General features: G+C 32.2%; 3 protein-coding genes across 10 annotated transcripts; 2 read left to right on the plus strand and 1 right to left on the minus strand.

Annotated features, from left to right (window-relative positions):
- Positions 1–5,147: 5,147 nt before the first annotated feature.
- On the minus strand, positions 5,148–8,076 carry LOC107426599 (sm-like protein LSM5). The gene is made up of 4 exons (XM_016036825.4): positions 7,891–8,076; positions 7,672–7,795; positions 5,818–5,890; positions 5,148–5,499 (listed from the first exon to the last, which is right to left on the minus strand). The coding sequence occupies exons 1-4, from the start codon at positions 7,922–7,924 to the stop codon at positions 5,467–5,469; spliced, it is 264 nt and encodes an 87-aa protein (XP_015892311.1). The 5' UTR covers positions 7,925–8,076; the 3' UTR covers positions 5,148–5,466.
- A 1,419-nt stretch (positions 8,077–9,495) lies between these two features.
- Positions 9,496–14,058, plus strand: LOC107426778 (uncharacterized). Of its 5 annotated transcripts, none has more exons than XM_025077248.3 (4): positions 9,496–9,746; positions 10,773–12,094; positions 12,363–13,552; positions 13,649–14,058. In XM_025077248.3, exon 3 carries the CDS (start codon positions 12,386–12,388, stop codon positions 13,529–13,531), a length of 1,146 nt encoding a protein of 381 aa, XP_024933016.3. In that variant the 5' UTR covers positions 9,496–9,746; positions 10,773–12,094; positions 12,363–12,385; the 3' UTR covers positions 13,532–13,552; positions 13,649–14,058. The 5 variants fall into 5 exon arrangements, with proteins under 5 accessions (XP_024933016.3, XP_015892545.3, XP_015892546.3 ...); XM_016037059.4 differs by having other exon boundaries at positions 10,773–11,001; positions 12,375–13,552; XM_016037057.4 differs by having other exon boundaries at positions 9,497–9,746; positions 10,773–11,001; positions 11,956–13,552.
- Positions 14,059–14,601: 543 nt separating this feature from the next.
- Positions 14,602–18,139, plus strand: LOC107426648 (uncharacterized). Of its 4 annotated transcripts, XM_060820414.1 has the most exons (6): positions 15,398–16,220; positions 16,305–16,389; positions 16,488–16,580; positions 16,785–16,975; positions 17,407–17,641; positions 17,788–18,139. In XM_060820414.1, the coding sequence occupies exons 1-6, from the start codon at positions 16,215–16,217 to the stop codon at positions 17,805–17,807; spliced, it is 630 nt and encodes a 209-aa protein (XP_060676397.1). In that variant the 5' UTR covers positions 15,398–16,214; the 3' UTR covers positions 17,808–18,139. The 4 variants fall into 4 exon arrangements, with proteins under 4 accessions (XP_048336829.2, XP_048336828.2, XP_015892371.3 ...); XM_048480872.2 differs by lacking the exon at positions 15,398–16,220 and adding an exon at positions 14,602–14,766 and having other exon boundaries at positions 16,488–16,975; XM_048480871.2 differs by lacking the exon at positions 15,398–16,220 and adding an exon at positions 14,603–14,799 and having other exon boundaries at positions 16,488–16,975.
- Positions 18,140–19,010: the final 871 nt, after the last annotated feature.

Consider the following 19,010-nt stretch of genomic DNA (forward strand, 5'->3'; position numbering starts at 1 on the left):
TAAACTAAGGACGTCAATTTGGGCATTTGAAACCAACATATATATATATATATATATATATATATTCGGTAAGTCAAACAGGTATTTATATAAACACCTAAACTAAAAAAGTTACTTGAACCAATAAAATATTTGCAATTATTTCCTTCCTTGTGGACATGATTAAAGCAACCATACTTCAAAATCAGTTATTAAAAGGAAAAATAAAAGTACCTTCTAATTGTACTTATCCCAAAAAAGGACAATTTTAATTTAGAAGGAAAAAAAAAAAATCCGTAACAAACATATAATAGGAAAAATGCTTTCAAGGATATAAGAATGATAACATAAAAAGGAGAGAGACTAGTAGTAAAATTGACTTTGTTTTTTTTTTGGTAACAGAATAAAATTAACTTTGTTAATCATCATAAATTACAATGCCTTAAATAAGTAAAGTAGTAAATTGGTTAAACTTTTGAAAAACTTAGATTTAGATCACCAGTGATGATAATTACAAATGGTATTATTGCTCTTATGCCTATGGCTATTGTTCATTAATTGTATTTAATTATGTAATGATTTTTATTCTAAAAATCATCTAAATTATCAAATGGTAGATAAATTTTATAATAATTATCATAGTAAGAAAACAAATATTTTTCTTTAGATATTTTTTCTATTTTTTTTAGATATCTTTGTTAAGTTAAAGGTATCTATAAAAGTAAATTTTTTTACACATTTATTCTTAAAAAAAAATTAATATTTTATTTACATCGATTGAAATTTGGAGAAAATATAAAAACATTCTTTAAATATTTAATAATATTATTCACACATCTTGAAGAAATCTAAATTAGTCTTATGTCTTTAATTTAAGTTAAATTACTTTCAAAGTTCCTTTTATTTTTATTTTTTGCAATAATTAATTTGAAAACTTTCATTTGTTTTTATATTTTTAATTAATTTTATTTGAATTTTATGAGATAATTTTTCCATTTTTTCATAAAAGAAAACTATATAATAGTTTTGATTGCATAAGTTTTTTTTCTTAACTAAGTTATATAGTTGATAAATATATTTGAAAAATTATAATATATTTAGTTGAATATATTTGATAAATTATCACTTGGTTAAAAAATTATTTACTAAAATTACGACATAGTTTTTTTTTTCAAACTGGAAAATTAAACCTTCATTAAAATATAAATTAACAAAATTATGTAGTTTATAAATTAATTATTGAAAAAAATAATAAGTAATTTATCTTAAATAAAAATAATCTAGACTTCTCAAAAAAAAAAAATGGCTAATATTATTAAAAACCTAAAAGATACTTTTATACCTGTTCTCATATTTCAAACGTGGAAATAAAATATTTTCTTAAAAGAAAAATTCTACACATTCCAATTCCAAATAGTGCGGAAGTGGAATTACTGGCAATGCACACCCCAACTGTTCACGCTTTCTTTATTAAATACTTATTATTGTTTCGTTTTATTGGAGGTTTATGGACGGGATTCTAGGGAAAGACAAAAATTTTAAAACTTCGATTGTATTAAAAAAAAATTCTTATTGTTTATATAAATAATGTTTTATTTTGTTGTAGAGAAGGAAAAAAAAAGGTTGATAAAAGTCACACACATTCCTTATTACATATATATATATATATATATATATATAAAAGACATTTTTCACATGTAGGCCTATATAGTAATTTAGAATTCAGAACACGTTTATTTATTTAATAAAATAATGGTGAAATTGGAAAAGAAAACCCGCTTAACTCGCAAGGGTACATTGTTAAAAAAATAAAAAATAAAAAATAAAAACTCGCAAGGGTACATGATAATAATAATAATAATAATAATAATAAAACTACAAGTGCATGTGGGTATGTATGACTATTGGACAGTGAGAAACTCAGGGAAAGAGTGGGCCCACTCAAACGGAGGAGGAAAGAGACTGGAAAGACTGTAAATAAATGAGGAAGGAGACTGGAAAAGACTGTAACACAAACCCCATTTGCTTTCTTTTTGTTTTGTTTTTTTATTTTTTATTTTTATTTTTAAGTCCAAGACGGTATGGTGTAACCAAGTTCCACAGGATCACAACACAAGTGTTAAAAAAAAAAAAAAAAAAAAAAAACCAACCCACAGGAGAGAGAATTATTAACCAAAACCAAGACGGTACAGAGGCAACGGAGGTGGTGGAGATGGAGGTGAGCATGGTTCGAACGAAAGCTGCAGCGACTGTAATTCCGGCAAAGAGAAGGATAGTGAAGACTTTTATGCTTCATTCCATTCTCCGACTTATTGCCGGAGCTATTAACTTCAACACCAATCGCATATACCCATATCCACCATAGACGACAACGTCGTTGTTTGTTACCGTAGCTTTTGGGTAATTATATTAATTTTTCATGTTTCCTAATCAGTACTCTGTACTAAAAAATTCCTAATCAGTACTCTGTACTAAAAAAGCTCTATTTTATTGTCATCTATATATATATATATATGGTCCAAATTCCAAAATCTTGGCTTCAACTGGTTTTTGATGTTTATATGATATAAGTACTTTTCTTTTCCCGGAATAGTATATTCTGTAATAAAAAATAAAAATTAAAAAAGAATTAAAAAAAAAAAGAATATTTGATGCAAAGCTCGGCTCAAACCCATTTATAAAGAAGTGTACCTGGCCAAGTAGGAAGACAGAAGAAGAGATATTGATAAAAACCATGGAGTTCAGTGATCTCCAAACTGCCAAATATATATATATATATATATATATAAATGATAACGAAAAAAAAACCATGGAGTTCAGTGATCCCAAAACTGCCAAAAAAAAAAAATATATATATACATATATATATTTATGATAACGAAAAAGAAAGAATATTGGTGACCCTTTTTAAATTAATAATTTATGAATACAAATATCACAACTCATAATCCGACCGTCGTGATTGGCCGTAGTATGTCACTATTATTGATAGATAGATAGATAGATCATAGATGTGGCCGTTTTTGTCTCTGGGTTGGTTTATTTTAGAATCGTTCGTGGGTCCCAATGATGGTTCTGTCCGATCTGTCTGAACTCTTCGCCTGAAATGAGAATTTGGCTACGATTCACGGCCGGCGAAAATGGAGGAGTCAAAGAATAATACATGCAGAGTAGCGTCGAAACCCATTTATTATCTATCCCACTGCCGTCTTATCCCTTTAACCCATTTGACTCTGTTTGTCTGAAAGTCTCTTCATTTTTATTTATTTTTAATATTTATTTATTTATTTATTTTTAATTATTTTAAAATCTTCTATTTCTGTCAAATTCTGAGCTCCTAAAGTCTTTTTTCTGTCCCACTCTTCTGTCCATTTGTCGTCGGGCGTGTGTAAACCACAATCCGGAGCTGATGTGGCAACCCGAACCGGAGGCTGGAGCTACACCAGCACGCCAATAAAACCGCCGTTCTGTACTTCCACGGCGTCCCCGTCCTAGCCAACGGGAAAATTAACCCCATTGACCCCCGCCCTTCACTCGGTGCTAGCCCATGATTTTTTTTCTAAGTATTTTATTTCCCTTTCTTTACGATTTTTATTTCCTTAATATGGAACAAAAATTAATCTCAAAGGATTTGTTACTTCCTAAATTTTTACATGTTTCTTCCTTTGATAAACTGGGGAAGATGGATTTTGTAGATTAAATTTATAGTAATCATGGAGTACCTTAATTAGTTGTTTGTTTCTTTACTCTTAGGAAAGTTTAAGGCATGCTTGAATTTTGATGTGAATCGGCCATTGTTGGTTGGGATGGATGTATGTTTTTTCCTTTATCGAGGCTAAATGTTGGAGGTATGTAGAGCGATAAAGATGGGCCACAAGACCATATTTGCTCTTGGAAATCTTGTTAATATTTTATTTTTATTATTCTTATTTTTTAGAATTTGTTATATATATTTTTGTTTGACTATTGGTGACTTTCACTCATTTTTAATTATAATGAATGTATTAGCGATGAATCTAGAAACTCTTTTAGCAGCTACAAGTTCATTATTTCTTGGCTTTTTCCAAAATGCCAAATTGTTCTTGGTACCTTATATTATGTTTTCTCAGCCTCCTACGGGAATTAGAGGATGCATTTTACTCTTTCTATTCATTTTATTTATTTACTTATTAGCATTATTACCATTGTTATTATCACTCAGCACTATATAGTCTATTACATTTGTTTTAAAGTGAAATTGTCTGAAAGAGGAAAGCGCGTTGGATTCCCTAGTAAAACTAAAGAACAAAAAAACAAAAACAAAAATAAACGAAGCGTTTCCAATAAATAAGATCAAACAGTCAAAGCAGTAAGAGAAAAAATCAGACCGACCGGATTTTTAAAATCTGCCAAAACAGACATGTCGTTTACTCGGGAAAGGAAAAAGAAATGCTAAATCAATCATTAAAACCTGGCTGAAATTAATCTGAAGAACCGAATATGGTTTAACATGTTAATGACCTTCAAACTAAATATTCATGATTGTCGGAAACAATCGGTGCTAATCACTGATGTCACTGATGCTCATCACCACATTCATCACCAACACCATCAACATCCATTGCAGTGCTGTTATAACCGCCCATTCTGATTATCAACAGCCAAGACTTGTATATTTCTTTTATTTTATTTGTTTATTTTTTTATTTTCCATTTTCTCTGTCGTCAATCACCTAGTATGTATTGAATTGACGTTTGAAATGATTCACAGAAACAAGTATCAACATTTTTTCATTTTTTCTGGTCAACAATGTTATCATTAAGTTACTAATGAAGTCATAAAATTTGGGTGCAAACCCAACAAATGCTACTACAAAACCTGATTATATAATCATATTTCCATATTTGCTGCAATGAGGGTCGTTTCTGAACAAGAAGAGCAAGGACACAGCATGGAAGAAAAATAGGAAGATGAAGAAAGGTGTTGGGCAATAAAAGAAGGAGTTCAGGACAAGGTTCTTTGTAGGGGAGCAGAAAAAGCAGGCTAAGAGTATAAAAATAGGAAGATGAACGTTAGGTTATTATGCTCCTCTTGATTAGCAATTAGGTTAGACACTTTAAATTCTCAATAAACACAATCAGAAGTTCTAGGAACCAAAAATTTGTAACCTTCAAGCATATAAAAAAATATAGCCAAAAGTTTCTTAAATTATCACCAAACAGAGACAGCAATGAAAACCGTCTATGATATGTCAATGTATGAAAAGGCCATTAAACATTTAAAAGGACAAAAGGTTATATCAATGTATTTAACAAAACTAACGAGTAATTAAACATGATTACAAAATCCCCTTACGATTATCATACAACCACGTCACCTAGTAAAAAAACAAAGTGCTGACATACAAATAGAATCTCGGAGACCTAAGTTCTCATCATTACCTATAAGCTGTCGGCTCCCACCAAATGAATATGAACGATCACTGCCCGCATAGACATCCATTGTTACTCACTCTGATTCAGGTGAACCGCCAGGGACAAGCTGCGATATGCAAAAAGATTTTTAGAACAGTGATTTGAATTTCTTAAATAAATATTCATTTCCTAGTTAGGCTGCTTTTCCATGAGCACTTATACCAGCAACCGACAAAAATGAGCTTAAACTGAGAATCTCAATAAAATAATAAATAAATCATATCTGGGATATTGGATCTTTCTATGCAAGCCTTTTATCCATCTTTTCAAAAGAATCCCATGGACAATTCATTCTAAAGTTTTCCATGGAAATCAAAACATACATAATAATTAGGCCAATACTGCTTATGGTTTCAACCATACAAAAGAACCATGTCTCACTTACAATGGCAATGTTGTTTCCGTTCAATAGAATCTGGTCAAGCTTGGTTATCCGTCTTCCTTCTGCAGTGATCTCACTGAAATTGAAATAGAGAAGCAGGATACCAAACAATCACGAACCCTTGCAATACAAGGTTTAACAAATCACAATACTAGACTTATCATTGTAGTAAAACACGCAGAGGATACACATGCAAAAGAAAGTTGAAAGACAAGCGCAATGGGGTTGCCAAAGCCAATACAGTTACAATAAGCAGTACATAATTAAGTAATAATATCTCTTAGAGCCATACAAGAAAAATCAGAAATGTTTATGTTTACCATTAAAAGAACAAAGACTGTACCAATTGCTCAAATCTAGAAAATAAACCCAATGCAAGTAATAAGATACATGCAAAATGTTTGACAAGCATAAAACTGATGAGATGGGAATGGTTATCACTTTTCCATGTTGCTTGAAAGAAAGGAAAATATCAACTAAAACATTTGCATGTATCATTTTATACAGATATAGTATCTACAGACCCACCATTATTTCATATAAAAGCATTGCATCTGATAACTGTCTATCTCATGCAAACACTTCTATAAATCAGATATTGTTCACATATGAGAAGCTCTAACACATAAAAGATGCCATTTCAAAACCCTCCTCTTAAGTCCACTCCTAAACTAACATAAATCTACCTTTCAAATAATCCTCCTATGAGAGCCTCAACTCAAAGAAGTTTTGGTAATCATTAATTCAGCTAATATCCATTCATCCTATATTTCTAGCATTACATGCTCGTATCAATAATTTGAGTTACTTCAGAAAGATAACAAGTTTTCTTTTTCTAACAAGATTGAACATAATTTAAGTTGAAACAAGTCAGAAAACAGGGAAGAAAATTGATAGGTAGATCAAAATAAAGAAATCAGGGTATGCTCGGGTTTGCAGAATATGATATATAGAGCATGGAAAGTTTGTAGGTGATTGGTACTAAAGTATATATATCGGTAGATAGAGACAAATGCCATGCCACTTGCAAGTCATAACAGCGCACAAACATCTGCCCCTTCACTTTGATGTTTTTTGTGTTAAATCTCAGAATACACATTCTTCAAGATAAGAAGTAGTCCACCATAAAGTACCGTTGACAATAGAAATTAAAAAGATTCAAGGTGTTTGGTTTTTTGAGTTTCTGTTACTAAAGTCGTCTAATTTTACAATTTTTCAAAGCACAGATAATGAGTGCAAAAATGTGTTCAGCCCTAGCATTCAAGTAGTACACTAAAAAAAACTTCAAAATGAAAAGGGTGGAAAAAAAAATTAATGGCATTGGGTTGATATAGAGTTCGATAAGAGTTTGAAAAAAAAAAAAAAAAAAAAAGTTATATGTGTAGGTTTACATCCATGGAAAGAAGAAATGAAAAGCAACTTTACGTCTTAATTCACACAAAGAAATCTCAGCATTCTCCAATTTAGTCACCAAATCTTGGTGCCGTCAAATACTTCGAGATTTCTCTTTAAACAGCCTTCAACCGCATCCTGCTCGATGTTCTCTTATTCTCATTCTCATGACATACATAAACGAAAGGTAAATTTAAGCATTATGCAAGCATGGAATATAAATAAATAAATGGGAGACCAGCATAGAACCAATTATAATCCTACTTTATATTTCCTTTCTCAAAATTTCCCGGCAACCAAACAGAAGAAGAAAGATAACCCAGAAACAGAAATTCAAATAAATCAATCCGCCAACTTGCATAATCACTAATATAGGGGGAAAAAGGACTAGCAAATTACAAACAAACCCTAATATATATGCATTAGGGTTTTCTAATCTGAGCGCAATGTAAAAGAGAACCATACTATTCAGTGACGTCTTCGAGGACCATATTGACGTAAACATCGAATCCCCTAAGAGTGCCGACGAGCTCCTTGTCACCCTTCATTATTACCCATATTTTGGAACCAATGCAGCGGTCGATCAACTCTGAAAAAATTTCCCCCAAACAAAAACCAAAAAGAATTCAAACTTTTTTCCCGTTTGATTTTTCCCGAGAAAGTGATAGAAAGAGAATAGCAAACCTGAGGGGAGTAGCTGTGAAGGATTGTTAGCCATGGATGCAGGAAACTCTGGCCGTGGTACAAGCCGGTGGTTATGGAGCTACTCTCGGCTGCGAAACTTGAAGGTACGCTAAAAAGCTCGGATGACAAATCTGTCCCTTGCCCGCTTTCTCTGTTTTATATTTGTTTTTTAATTTGGGAGTTTTTTGGTGGGATATGCATAATAAATTGGATTTGTATTAAAATTTTAATTTTTCTTTTAATTTATTAAAGAAATAAATTAGTGAAAATAAAAATATCGAGTAGGAAGCAATATACGAATGAGGGAGGACATGTGAACTTTGCTTTTGGATGAATAAGTCTTTCAAATATAATAATTCATATAAAAGTGTTGCATAATACTCATCCTTTTGTCACAATTTTTGTGGTAAAAATAAATTGTAGCCGTGGCCTTCATTTTTATTATTATTTTTTTATAAATAATATATTAGTTTTTATTCAAGTCATGTTTAAAAATTATAAAATATTAGTAAAAAAAGGGTCAAACATGCAATAACAAGGCTACCATGACTATGTCCATAAATCTTATATTTGTGGTCCTTTAAAAAGTGAAAACAAAAAATGAGGATAAGTTATTACTTCTGGAAAAATAGATTATAGATCGAAATTTATAATTAGTCATAAAAAAAAGGCTAACATCCAAAGAGATGTTTGTATTAAGACTTGTATCAATTTTTTTTTTTTAAGAAGATTTAAATCATTTAAGAGTTGAATTTAACTTCTTGTTAAATTTTTAAAATTGTTTAGATATTTGAGTGTATTATTTCATAAAATAAATAATGAATTAAGTTCAATATTTATACGAGAAAAGAAGTATGCAACGCATATAGTCATTGTTATATGAACTATAAATAAAGAAAATCACAAGATGAGGATGATGTGGGATTAATGAAAGATAAATTAAATTCAATTTATTTTGTTGGTTAGTCACAATTCAAAGATAATATGCGTACAAAATAAAATGGTTGGTTTGACAAGATAGATTCAATTTGAGATTAAAAAAAAAAAAATTATGTTTTTTTTTTTTTTTAAAGAAACACATATGCTTAACTCAAATTAATCCAAAAAATCACTTTTAATGTGGTTGAATCGATGTCATGATAGCAAGTATTTTATTTATTTTGATGGAAGATAGTAAAAGTATTAATTAGTTGAGATAGTTTTGGGTTAAAATACACCACAGAAATTAGAATTGGCTCAGGCTCTGTTTTTAAAAACCATTTTCCAGTTTTTTTTTTTTTTTTAAAATAAAAACTCTATTGCCGTCAGATTTATTTTTTAAAATAAAATAATAAAAAGGCAGTTTTATTTATTTATTCGATATTACAAGGCAATTATCTTTCAAAGCACAGATAAGGGGGGTTATTTTATTCTGATGTTCAAAAATTAAAAAAAAGACACCATAACAGTACAAAAAGCCCAATCCAATCTCAAATAGGTGGGACCCACACCCAGCAGATGGATGCCACGTGTAAGTATGGGTGTATCGTTTTAGGCGAAGGCTAAGGCAAAGCGGTGCCGATCTCTCCAAAAGAGAGAAGGAAGTAAGGAAGGAAGGCGGTTGTAGGCTGTGCAGCCGGTGGGTTGTCTTGTCCCCACTTGAGCCTCCATTTTGGCCCCTATAAATATATTTATTATAAATAAATAAATAAATACATTTTTACGACTATAAGAAAGAGAGAGAGATAGAAAGAAACCCCCATTTACCAATTAACAACAACATTAATTCCTACGACCCAATTTTCCTTCTATATATTAGCAACTTCTTCACGCAATCTTTCCAACGCCATTGTCAAGACGGATTTTTTTCCCATTTTGTAAACCCTCTTCTTCATTTAACTCTTAATTTCTGTTTAAATCTTGATCTGATAATTTATTTGCTGATGCTTATTCACTTTGATCCTTGTTAAATTCTGTGTTTTTTTTTTTTTTTTAATTTTTTAAATTTTTTTAAATTCATATGTGCCTGAATAAATTCTGTTTGGATCTCTTATTCTTTGGAATTTTTTATTTTTATTTTTTTATTTTGTTAGAATTTGGGTTTGATGGGATGATCGGAGTATTATTTGGGGTTTATCTATGGCTTTGGATACTTAGTTGGACGATCAAAAATGTTTTTCCATATGGGTCCAGGAATTGCGTCTTTTTATTTCTTTCTCATCATTCAAAAAGCGCGATTCATTTCGATATATTGGTGATAATTGGATTTTTGTTAGGGATCTTCTTTGCTTTGCTGTGTATTCGATTTCAAGCAGGGGTTTTTGGTTTTAATTGGTCGGTGCTTTGTGCAATTGTAGGAAATTTCTAAAGCATGTTAACCTGTTATTGTTGATTAGATTATGCTAGTTGGATGGTGTATATATGTTGTAATCTCTTAACTTATGGCATCAAGGTCAAGGATATTTATATTGTTTAACATCTCATCTCATGTGTATACCTTGGTTGTGAAAGTTATAATAATTTTGATATGCTTATGGTACTATGATTTTGCATCTCTAAATATTAATGATATAGATATTGGGTGAGTTTTAGCAAATGTCGGCATTTGTTGTTTCGATGGCTATGCCCCATTTCCAATGCTACATTTTGAACTATATTTTGTAAATACTATATGTAAGGTGTTTTCATTTGTTTTACTTCTCTAATTTCCTTATTGGTGGCAGTAGATTGTTTAAGAAACGAGTACGTTTAAATGGCTTCTCTTTGTTATTCATTCCTTTTAAGTATTTCTATTCTTTGAAATGCATCTGATGCTTCTTGGCTAAGAATATGTGATGCAGTTTTTAGATCATTCAGTTTTTTATGTGACTCTTTTTTCTTTCTGTTTTGTGGTATAACTGCAGGTCTTCTGGACTTATTGTTGACCTTGTGGCTTGAACAGTAGTTGCTAGTTACTTATTCAAAAACTGTATTCATTGAAGTTTTGTAGTGCTATCCTTTGCTTCAGTATTTATCCTTAATTTGGAGCATTGTATGAGTGATTTCCTTTTGATTCTTTAAAGACAAGTAAAGATTCATAGTTTTAAAGATTCAGAGCTTCAGTAGGGAATATATTTAGAGCTCATCCTTTTGGTAAGTATACATGTAGTTGACATTATTTTGAATATTTTCTTAATAATACACTTTTATCATGGGTTTCCATTGAGTTTTATTTGCTGTTGATATGGATCATATAATAGTTAATCTTGATGAATAATTGTATTAGGCTTTAGATAATATTTATCTGCATTCAATGTTTATTTATACTCCTTAGCTTGTAGGTTAATATTGATAATAATTTTATTTGAAGATGTCAAATACCTTTCTTATGATTTTTTAAATTTATAATTTTTGGTTTGAAAACAAAGAATAGTTTGGCACTAATAAAATGTAATGTGATCTTACTGAGGTTCATTTCTCCATGACTGGCTTCATTCTGTATGTTTCTTGTAAGCATCATATTATTATCAAATTTTCACATATCTTTTCACATGTTATGTATTTTTCTGGATTTAGTTCAAGACTTCAGTTTTATTAAGTTGTATGTGCACCACTTACTTGATTGAGTTGTATTCACTGGTAAGATGGTTGACTTATATAATTTACATAAAGAAAGAGATGTGCTTCATGATATTGAGACCCTGATGACAACTTAAGAATTGTAGATGTAAACAAGTCTGGCAGGCTGATTGAGGTGTCTATTGAAAACAAATGAGTAAGATGAAAGTAAAGGGAAAAAATACTCTTTGAGTTTGTTGTGTAGTTGGAGAAATAGACATTGTATTTGTTAAAGTATAGTTTTGCCTTGGTCTTCACAAAGGCCATGTATATGTTTGTTTATATATTCAACTACTTCATTAGGAAGTAAAACAGTTTGTCTGTATCCATGTGAGTGGGAACACTTGCCTGATTATAGAAATGGGTGATTGGATTGGAACCTTTGAAGCTTTACCTTTTTGTTAAGAATTCCTTGATGGATGTTGGATCAGGCATTATAATTGGTGAGTGTGAATATTATGAAAAACCATCCTTTTCTCAATGTTTTAGTCAGAACTACATCCAAGAATTGTGGATAGGCTGTGAAATATGTTGTTGTGCTGCTGGTTGAGTGGTGATAATGAAAACAGATGGGTTAACTTCTTAACTAAATATGTCGCAAGAAGTTTTAAGAGGTAAAATTGGAAAGGTGAGTATCATGTCATTACATAGACTTACGTTTTTAGTTTAGTTCTTGTGATCTGCTACTTTACGCGCGCGCGCACACACACACACACACACACACACACTCTGCGGGTGGAGGCATATTTGAACTCATTCTATGCTTTCTTTGTATCTATGAATGAGGGACAATTTTTTCTGTTTATATTTTTAGCATTAGTTAGTTTTTTTTGGTTGATTGAACATTTGAATTATGCATGGTTGTGCTTATCTACTAATAAGTTCAATGTATTTAGTAAATTAAACAGTATCTTTCAAGATGGCTGGTGTGAAACGAAGATTATGTAATGATTCTGATACCCATGCTCTTCACAAAGAACTGGAGGAGATCTCATGCCCTATTTGCATGGACCATCCCCATAATGCTGTTCTCCTCCTCTGCAGCTCGCATGAGAAGGGTTGCAGATCTTACATTTGTGATACTAGTTACAGGCATTCAAATTGCTTGGATCGTTTTAAAAAGTTGAAAACCAATACTAGGAACAGTCCAACTGTACCCAGTTCTTTGGATTTAAACTCATACGGTTCTCATGATACTCATGATATGCATGCATCTTCAAGACCAAACATGAATGAAGCTAATGATAATCACAATCTAAATGAAAGCAACACAGTAATATCTGATGAAGAACCACAAGAAAATAACAATGAAGATCCAAATAGGCATTTAGAAACTCAAGAAGGTGTTGTGGAAGCAGTTGATTCAGAGTCCGTTCAGGAAAGGGTCGAGGTTGATGAGTTAGATGCTGAGAATTCATCAGAGTCGAAATTGAGCTTAAAATGTCCCATGTGCAGAGGAGCGGTACTTGGCTGGGAGGTTGTAGAAGAGGCTCGAAAGTACCTTAACTTGAAGAAGAGAAGTTGCTCACGAGAATCATGCTCATTCATTGGTAACTACCAGGAATTGCGTCGCCATGCCAGGAGGGTTCATCCAACTACCCGTCCCTCAGAAATTGACCCATCTAGAGAAAGAGCCTGGCGACGCCTTGAACACCAGAGAGAGTTTGGTGATGTTGTCAGTGCCATTCGTTCAGCTATGCCTGGTGCTGTAGTAGTTGGAGACTATGTCATTGAAAATGGAGACAGGCTACCTGGTCAAAGACCTGCTACATTTGCTGAATCTAATGGGCCATGGTGGACTATGTTTTTATTTCAGATGATTGGTTCCATTGACAATGTTGGGGAATCAAGGTCTCGATCAAGGGTTTGGACAAGAAATCGGCGTTCGGCTGGAGCTTTTTCTGAGCGTCGGTTTCTTTGGGGTGAGAATCTCTTGGGTATTCAGGATGATGAGGATGATGAGGATGACTTGCGTATATTAAGTGACACAGGTGAGGATGCATCTCCAATTCCTAGAAGGCGTAGGCGTTTGACACGGTCAAGGTCAGATGAAGATCATCCATGAGAAACATCTCATTTATTGCTGGTAAATTTTCCAGTTTCTTGATGCAAATTTGATTTCTACTGGAACTGTATTCCCTTTGGCCTGACCCAATTGATGTCCTTACCATTATTATTCCAGTAATACGCAGAAAGCTGTCATCTGAGATTTTTAGTGCAAAGAAACATGGTTGCAGAATTCCATCAGCGTGGTGGAAAGTTAGCAGACAATGTTTTTATGAAGTTTGGAGACATAGCGATAGGAAATGACAGCGATTTTAGCTCTGCTACAAGGCTCTCAGAACATAGGAAAAGCAAGGAGTTTGAAATTATACCCATGGATGCCAAATCAAGTCCGCCTTGGAAGCATTTAAATTTGGATGAAGATGATGTTCACACGATGTGATTGCTGTTTTAGAACTTGTTTGATAGTTTTAGTCTGATTTCTCTCTTCCTGCTTGTTTCCCTCCCTGTTATTGCATAAATGTTATGCTTTGCAGTTGTTTCTCTAATGAAAAAAGTTATGTAGAGAATGTTGTCCCTACTTTTTTACGCTGCCTAGCTCATGATCTACTCTTTTAAGGTGTTTAGCTAGCGGTTTACGTTATTTCAATTAATTGCTCTGAATTGACAAACCAAGCCAATGCCACTTCTTCTTATGATGAAGTGTCAATTATGATTGGATGATACCAGTTCAAAAGAATTCTGAAGTCTTCCATTATTAACAGTAACAAAATAGAGACTACTTAGAGAGACTTTGCTACTTGCTGTGTGTGGGGTTTGTTTTTTCTTGATGAATAAAAAAAAATAATAACAATAATTGAAAGGGTAGAGGTTGAAGATGATGAATAAAAATAATACGAACAATAATTGGAACGGTAAAGGTTTGATGTACCCTTGCAACATGGACCGATTTGCCCTTAGCCATATATTAACATCTAGCCTTATGGAGGACTTGTTTCCACTGATTGGGACAGCTTTAGAGTTTATACCAGCCAACCTGCACATGGGTTTACGTCAAACACGTGATGTGGCGAAAGCTGCCATGTGTATTTCACATAAAAGTGGTACAACAATCTTAATTGTATAAGCAAAGACTATGACGTGGCTTTCTACCGTTGATATTGGTTCAGTGGCCACGATAGATGGAATCGCTTATGCAGTTGCTGCCACAAATGGCTAGGCGCTAGATCATTCCATCAAAATCTTTGAAAACGAAATGAGGAAGAAGCTCAAACACAAAGACAAAAAACCAACAAGGTTAGCCTCTAGTTCTTAGTTCTCGCATTTAAGGTAATTTACAATGTTGTCCTTTTCATATTTGTTGTCAGATTATGCGATTCCTTTTTTGCTAAGCCAGAGAATAACCATGTTATTATCTTCTTATTGCTGATTCCCCATGTGAATCCCAAACAAGTTCTTTTGTGTGCCCACACAGCTATTACAGATTTACGTAGACACTTTCTTAAGCACAAGAATATCTACTTGCCCACATGCTTTTCCACATGCTCTCTTGATCCATGTCTTTCATCACTACAATTGACGATAATAATTTGATATTATCATCGACTGCAGAAAATAATAGTAATGGTTTGATATAGACACATGCAAAGTTAGAGACAGAAGGGATTGAGGGTATCAATCTTGGGGATCATTTAATTTAATCAGGCTACGTTTAGGCCTGCCTAACCACAAAGAGCAAAAAAAGTTTATTTATTTCTTAATCAATATTTTAATTTTGAGTTGTGTTTTCGGGACAAATTTTCTTGTTTTTGTCTTTCTTGTCTAATTGAAGTCTTGTTTTCAATATAAAGTTACATTTTCTCTTTCTTTTTTTTTTTTTTTTTTTTTTTTTTTTTTTTTTTTTGTCCTTTGAAATTCTTGTTAGCAAAGATTTTATAAGATACAAAATATTTTGGGGTCTTGTTTGTTGCTAATGGTCCAATAATTGGTCTTGGTTGACTACAGAGCTTCACTACGGTGGAGAGCCATTTTGATGAGTTGTATATGTTTAATATATAAAATGACAAGACACTAAAATAATCAAACGTATTAAGATAGGTTTGACGGTGGAAATTCTGAATCGGATTTACTTTGATTTCGCTTCTTTCTCAAAGGATTGGATTGTCAAATGGAAATGAAACTATTTTGGTTAGCAAAACATATTGGTTTAAACAATAAACCAATCATGTTGACAATGTTTTTAATTAATCATGTGTTTATTATTTGCTTTAGAATGGTAATTGAATAGTTCCTAATTAGAACACCCAAGTAAATCTTGGACTAGTAACTTCCTTGACAATGATATGTGCACCAGCCAGCTTGATGAACAATGAACATACAAGTGTATGGCCAATACAAATGCCAACAATGCTAAAAACATATTTGTATTGTCTTACCTTAAACCAAAATCTATTTCCTTTATACCAACCACATGAACATGTTTATATATCAATCTCCATGTTACAGGGAATCCCCAAGCCAACCCTTCCCCACTCACTGCTTGGTTGTCTCTCCATTTTCCTTAGATTCACTTCAATTTTTCTTTGTCTTCTTCTTCCCAAACTTTCAAAGATTAGACAGGAATCTTTAGCACACAGACAGTACAGGTAGATCTCTCAGTGCTGTCCATTTGACCAAAATAGTCATCCTCTCTCACTCCCTCACATTTTTTGCACTATATAAAAGCAGGGGCAAATTACAGAGACATGCAGGTAAAAAATTGTAAGACTACATTTTCAAAATAATGGCATTCATTCACATCAAAAGCTGATGTCCCTCTTGGTGAATTGTAGCAGATTCTTCGATGGCTTTTTAAGGAAACACATGAAAAATGTATGCACAATAGTTCTGGTCCTAGCAAGCCAAAGCAAACAGATTGCGGTAAGATAAAATGTTCATAAATACAACATCAAAACCATGCACAGTAATTGAATTTGGCTTATACTAATATGTCTGTTTATTTTTTTTGTCTTGTTCAGATCAAGAAGCTACACCAAAACATATAATTGTTTGTAAGCATTCTGGGGCTTATCGAAGATCAAAGAAGAGCGTTGAAGGAAGCAAACTGGATAGTAAGAAGTTAAAGAAAATTTTCCTTTTATGTAGAAAAGATATAGCAAGGTCTTGCTTTTACAGCACAATTAATTTGAAGAGACCTGGTAGCATTAACCAACAACAACAAGATTGGATAAATTCCATGAAGATGAAGAAAGAAGATATTGCTCGGGGACTAGGTATTAGTAATAACAAGATAGATTCTGCTTCTTCTCATGCAGGAAATAAAGTTTTACCAATCAGCGAAGCGACATTATCAACCTCAACCAGCACAAATGAACCATGCAGCACATCAGAAAAGAAGGAAAAGCTCAAGGGAGATAAAACCAAAACCATGTCAAGAATGAAAGAGCTGTTGAGATGGGCTGCTGCTTCAAAATCAGAGAAGGCAGCAAAATTCATGGGTCGAAAGGTCAAATTCTTTAACCTTAGTAGTAAAACCATTTTTGCTGCAAGTTTGCTAGGTACCAAAAATGAAAAAGAAAAAATAGAATCCTCAAGAATCTGTTTGATTTTATATATTTGTTTGGATATTTTTAGTGTGGACAATGAAGAGCTATTAATGATGTGTAAATTGCCAGAAGCAGGTTTACAATTGAACTATGTGTGTAGTCAATATTAATGTTATTATGAAATCTCTTTGCAGCCATTGATGATTGGATCTGGCCACCATCACATTTGCATAAAAAAAAAAAAGTTAACTATTGTAAATATGATTAAGGAGGAATATGAACACAAAATACAATCTCTTGTTTTCTGATAGCATAATAATTTATGGGTTATTAGTGATCATTTAATCGTTTGATTGTTGGCTTAAAAGCAATTCTGTTTTGCTTTTCTCAGGTTCTACAATTCAGAAACAGAGGAGCTCTGAAATCAGTACCAGATGATGATCAACTAAGCATCGAATCGCCTAAGATCAGCTTTAGATGGGATGTGGAAAGCTGTTCCACCACTTTATCTGCTTATTCAGCCATTTCAGCTATGAGCATGCCTTCATTATATTCTACCACTATTATTCATGATGGAGATCATTGCCTCCCTAGGAAAGGAAATTGGATCACTACAGACTCAGAATGTAAGACAAAAATTTCCTCCTGTAATTCTATATTCAAATTTTGTTCTTTCTTCGTTTCTTTCCTTTTTTTTTTTTTTAAAAAAAAATTAAAAAAAAAATCAAAAAAGTAATTTTCCATTCTAAGAATTTCTTTTATTGCTCAACAGTTGTGGTGCTGGAGCTATGAAGAAAAGGCCTAGAAAAGATCTTTCAAGTGGTTCACATCAACGGTTGAGAAAATGTATTATATTTGGTTAATTTATTAATTAATGGTTTTTTGTTGTCTGTGAAATCTAATTTTTGTGAGAGATCATTGAGGATTTTTAAATTAAATGTAAAACAATCTAAGGATCTGATATGTACCTCCTTAATGAACATGGCCTAGCTACATCATAATCTAACTCCATAATAATCTTCCACCCATTTGTGGGATTAAGGGAAGGTTTAGCATATTCCACTCAAATCCATGGCTAATAGGCAAGGCCAAGATTTAAAATAGTAATTTTATATTTTCATTTTTCTATTGATGATTGATTAGGAAATCTTTCAATTTTTTATTTATTTATTTATTTTTTGGGTTAAAAGAAGAGCTAACCGTACATACTTACAAAATGAGTGAGATGCAAAAGACACCCATTGTATATGCATGATGGGAAGCAGAGGATGAAAAACATGCTTATTTTTTTTTTAATGGATTAATTTATGAATCTTTCAATTTGTATCTTATTTTAATTAGAAAAAAAAAAAAGGATGAGAACACTAATAAGAAAGGCATAAAAGTAAAACACATGCAAACACAATATTTTCTTTCGATCTACTCTTTTCAATTTTATAAAAATGAAGAAAAGAAAAATTTTTTATTTTCAATTTTTCTTTAATTGAAAAGAAAAATTCAATTTTATAGCTCTTGTCCAACAAATTCAATTTCTTTTTGTTTTCGTTTTTTGGTGAAAGTCCAACTATCAAAAAAAAAAAAAGAGTTAACATTAAAGACAATTAAACTTTTAAAACGGTGAAAAGAAAAAAAGGTCAATTTGAATGACATACGCCTGCTTGACGGATGGAAAATCCATGTTAGTCTCCAACCCATCTGATTTAACCACCGACCTGTGACCCCTTCTCAATCATTTGAATTTTGACAGACCTTTATGTAAGTAAAGATGGACAACTGTTGGGCTACCAAGTACCAACCAAACAAGTATGGATTTCATGTGCAAAAGAAAAATAAAAAAGAAAATTAATAAAAAAAAAAAAAAAAAAAAGAAGAAGAAGAAATTGGAAACCAGCAAGGCGATCCCTCTGGATAACTACTACTGCTACTGCTGACTTATATAATTCCAGATGGTCAACTACCTTTCTCAACGACAATTCCCAAGCTCCTTTAGCATTA

The sequence above is a fragment of the Ziziphus jujuba genome, chromosome 9 (genome assembly GCF_031755915.1).
Source record: "Ziziphus jujuba cultivar Dongzao chromosome 9, ASM3175591v1".
NCBI classification, from domain to species: Eukaryota; Viridiplantae; Streptophyta; class Magnoliopsida; order Rosales; family Rhamnaceae; genus Ziziphus; species Ziziphus jujuba.

Bases quoted from the DNA above. Each gene is read 5' to 3' on its own strand.
- LOC107426599 (XM_016036825.4), bottom strand. From the start codon at position 7,924: ATGGCTAACAATCCTTCACAGCTACTCCCCTCAG. The intron at 5,891-7,671 runs GTATGGTTCTCT...TTTCAATTTCAG, and splicing joins CTCGAAGACGTCACTGAATA to TGAGATCACTGCAGAAGGAA. The intron at 5,500-5,817 runs GTAAGTGAGACA...TGCATATCGCAG, and splicing joins ACGGAAACAACATTGCCATT to CTTGTCCCTGGCGGTTCACC.
- LOC107426648 (XM_016036885.4), top strand. The intron at 16,390-16,487 runs GTAAGATAAAAT...TGTCTTGTTCAG, and splicing joins GCCAAAGCAAACAGATTGCG to ATCAAGAAGCTACACCAAAA. The intron at 16,976-17,406 runs GTCAAATTCTTT...TGCTTTTCTCAG, and splicing joins CAAAATTCATGGGTCGAAAG to GTTCTACAATTCAGAAACAG.
- LOC107426778 (XM_025077248.3), top strand. From the start codon at position 12,386: ATGGCTGGTGTGAAACGAAGATTATGTAATGATTCTGATACCCATGCT.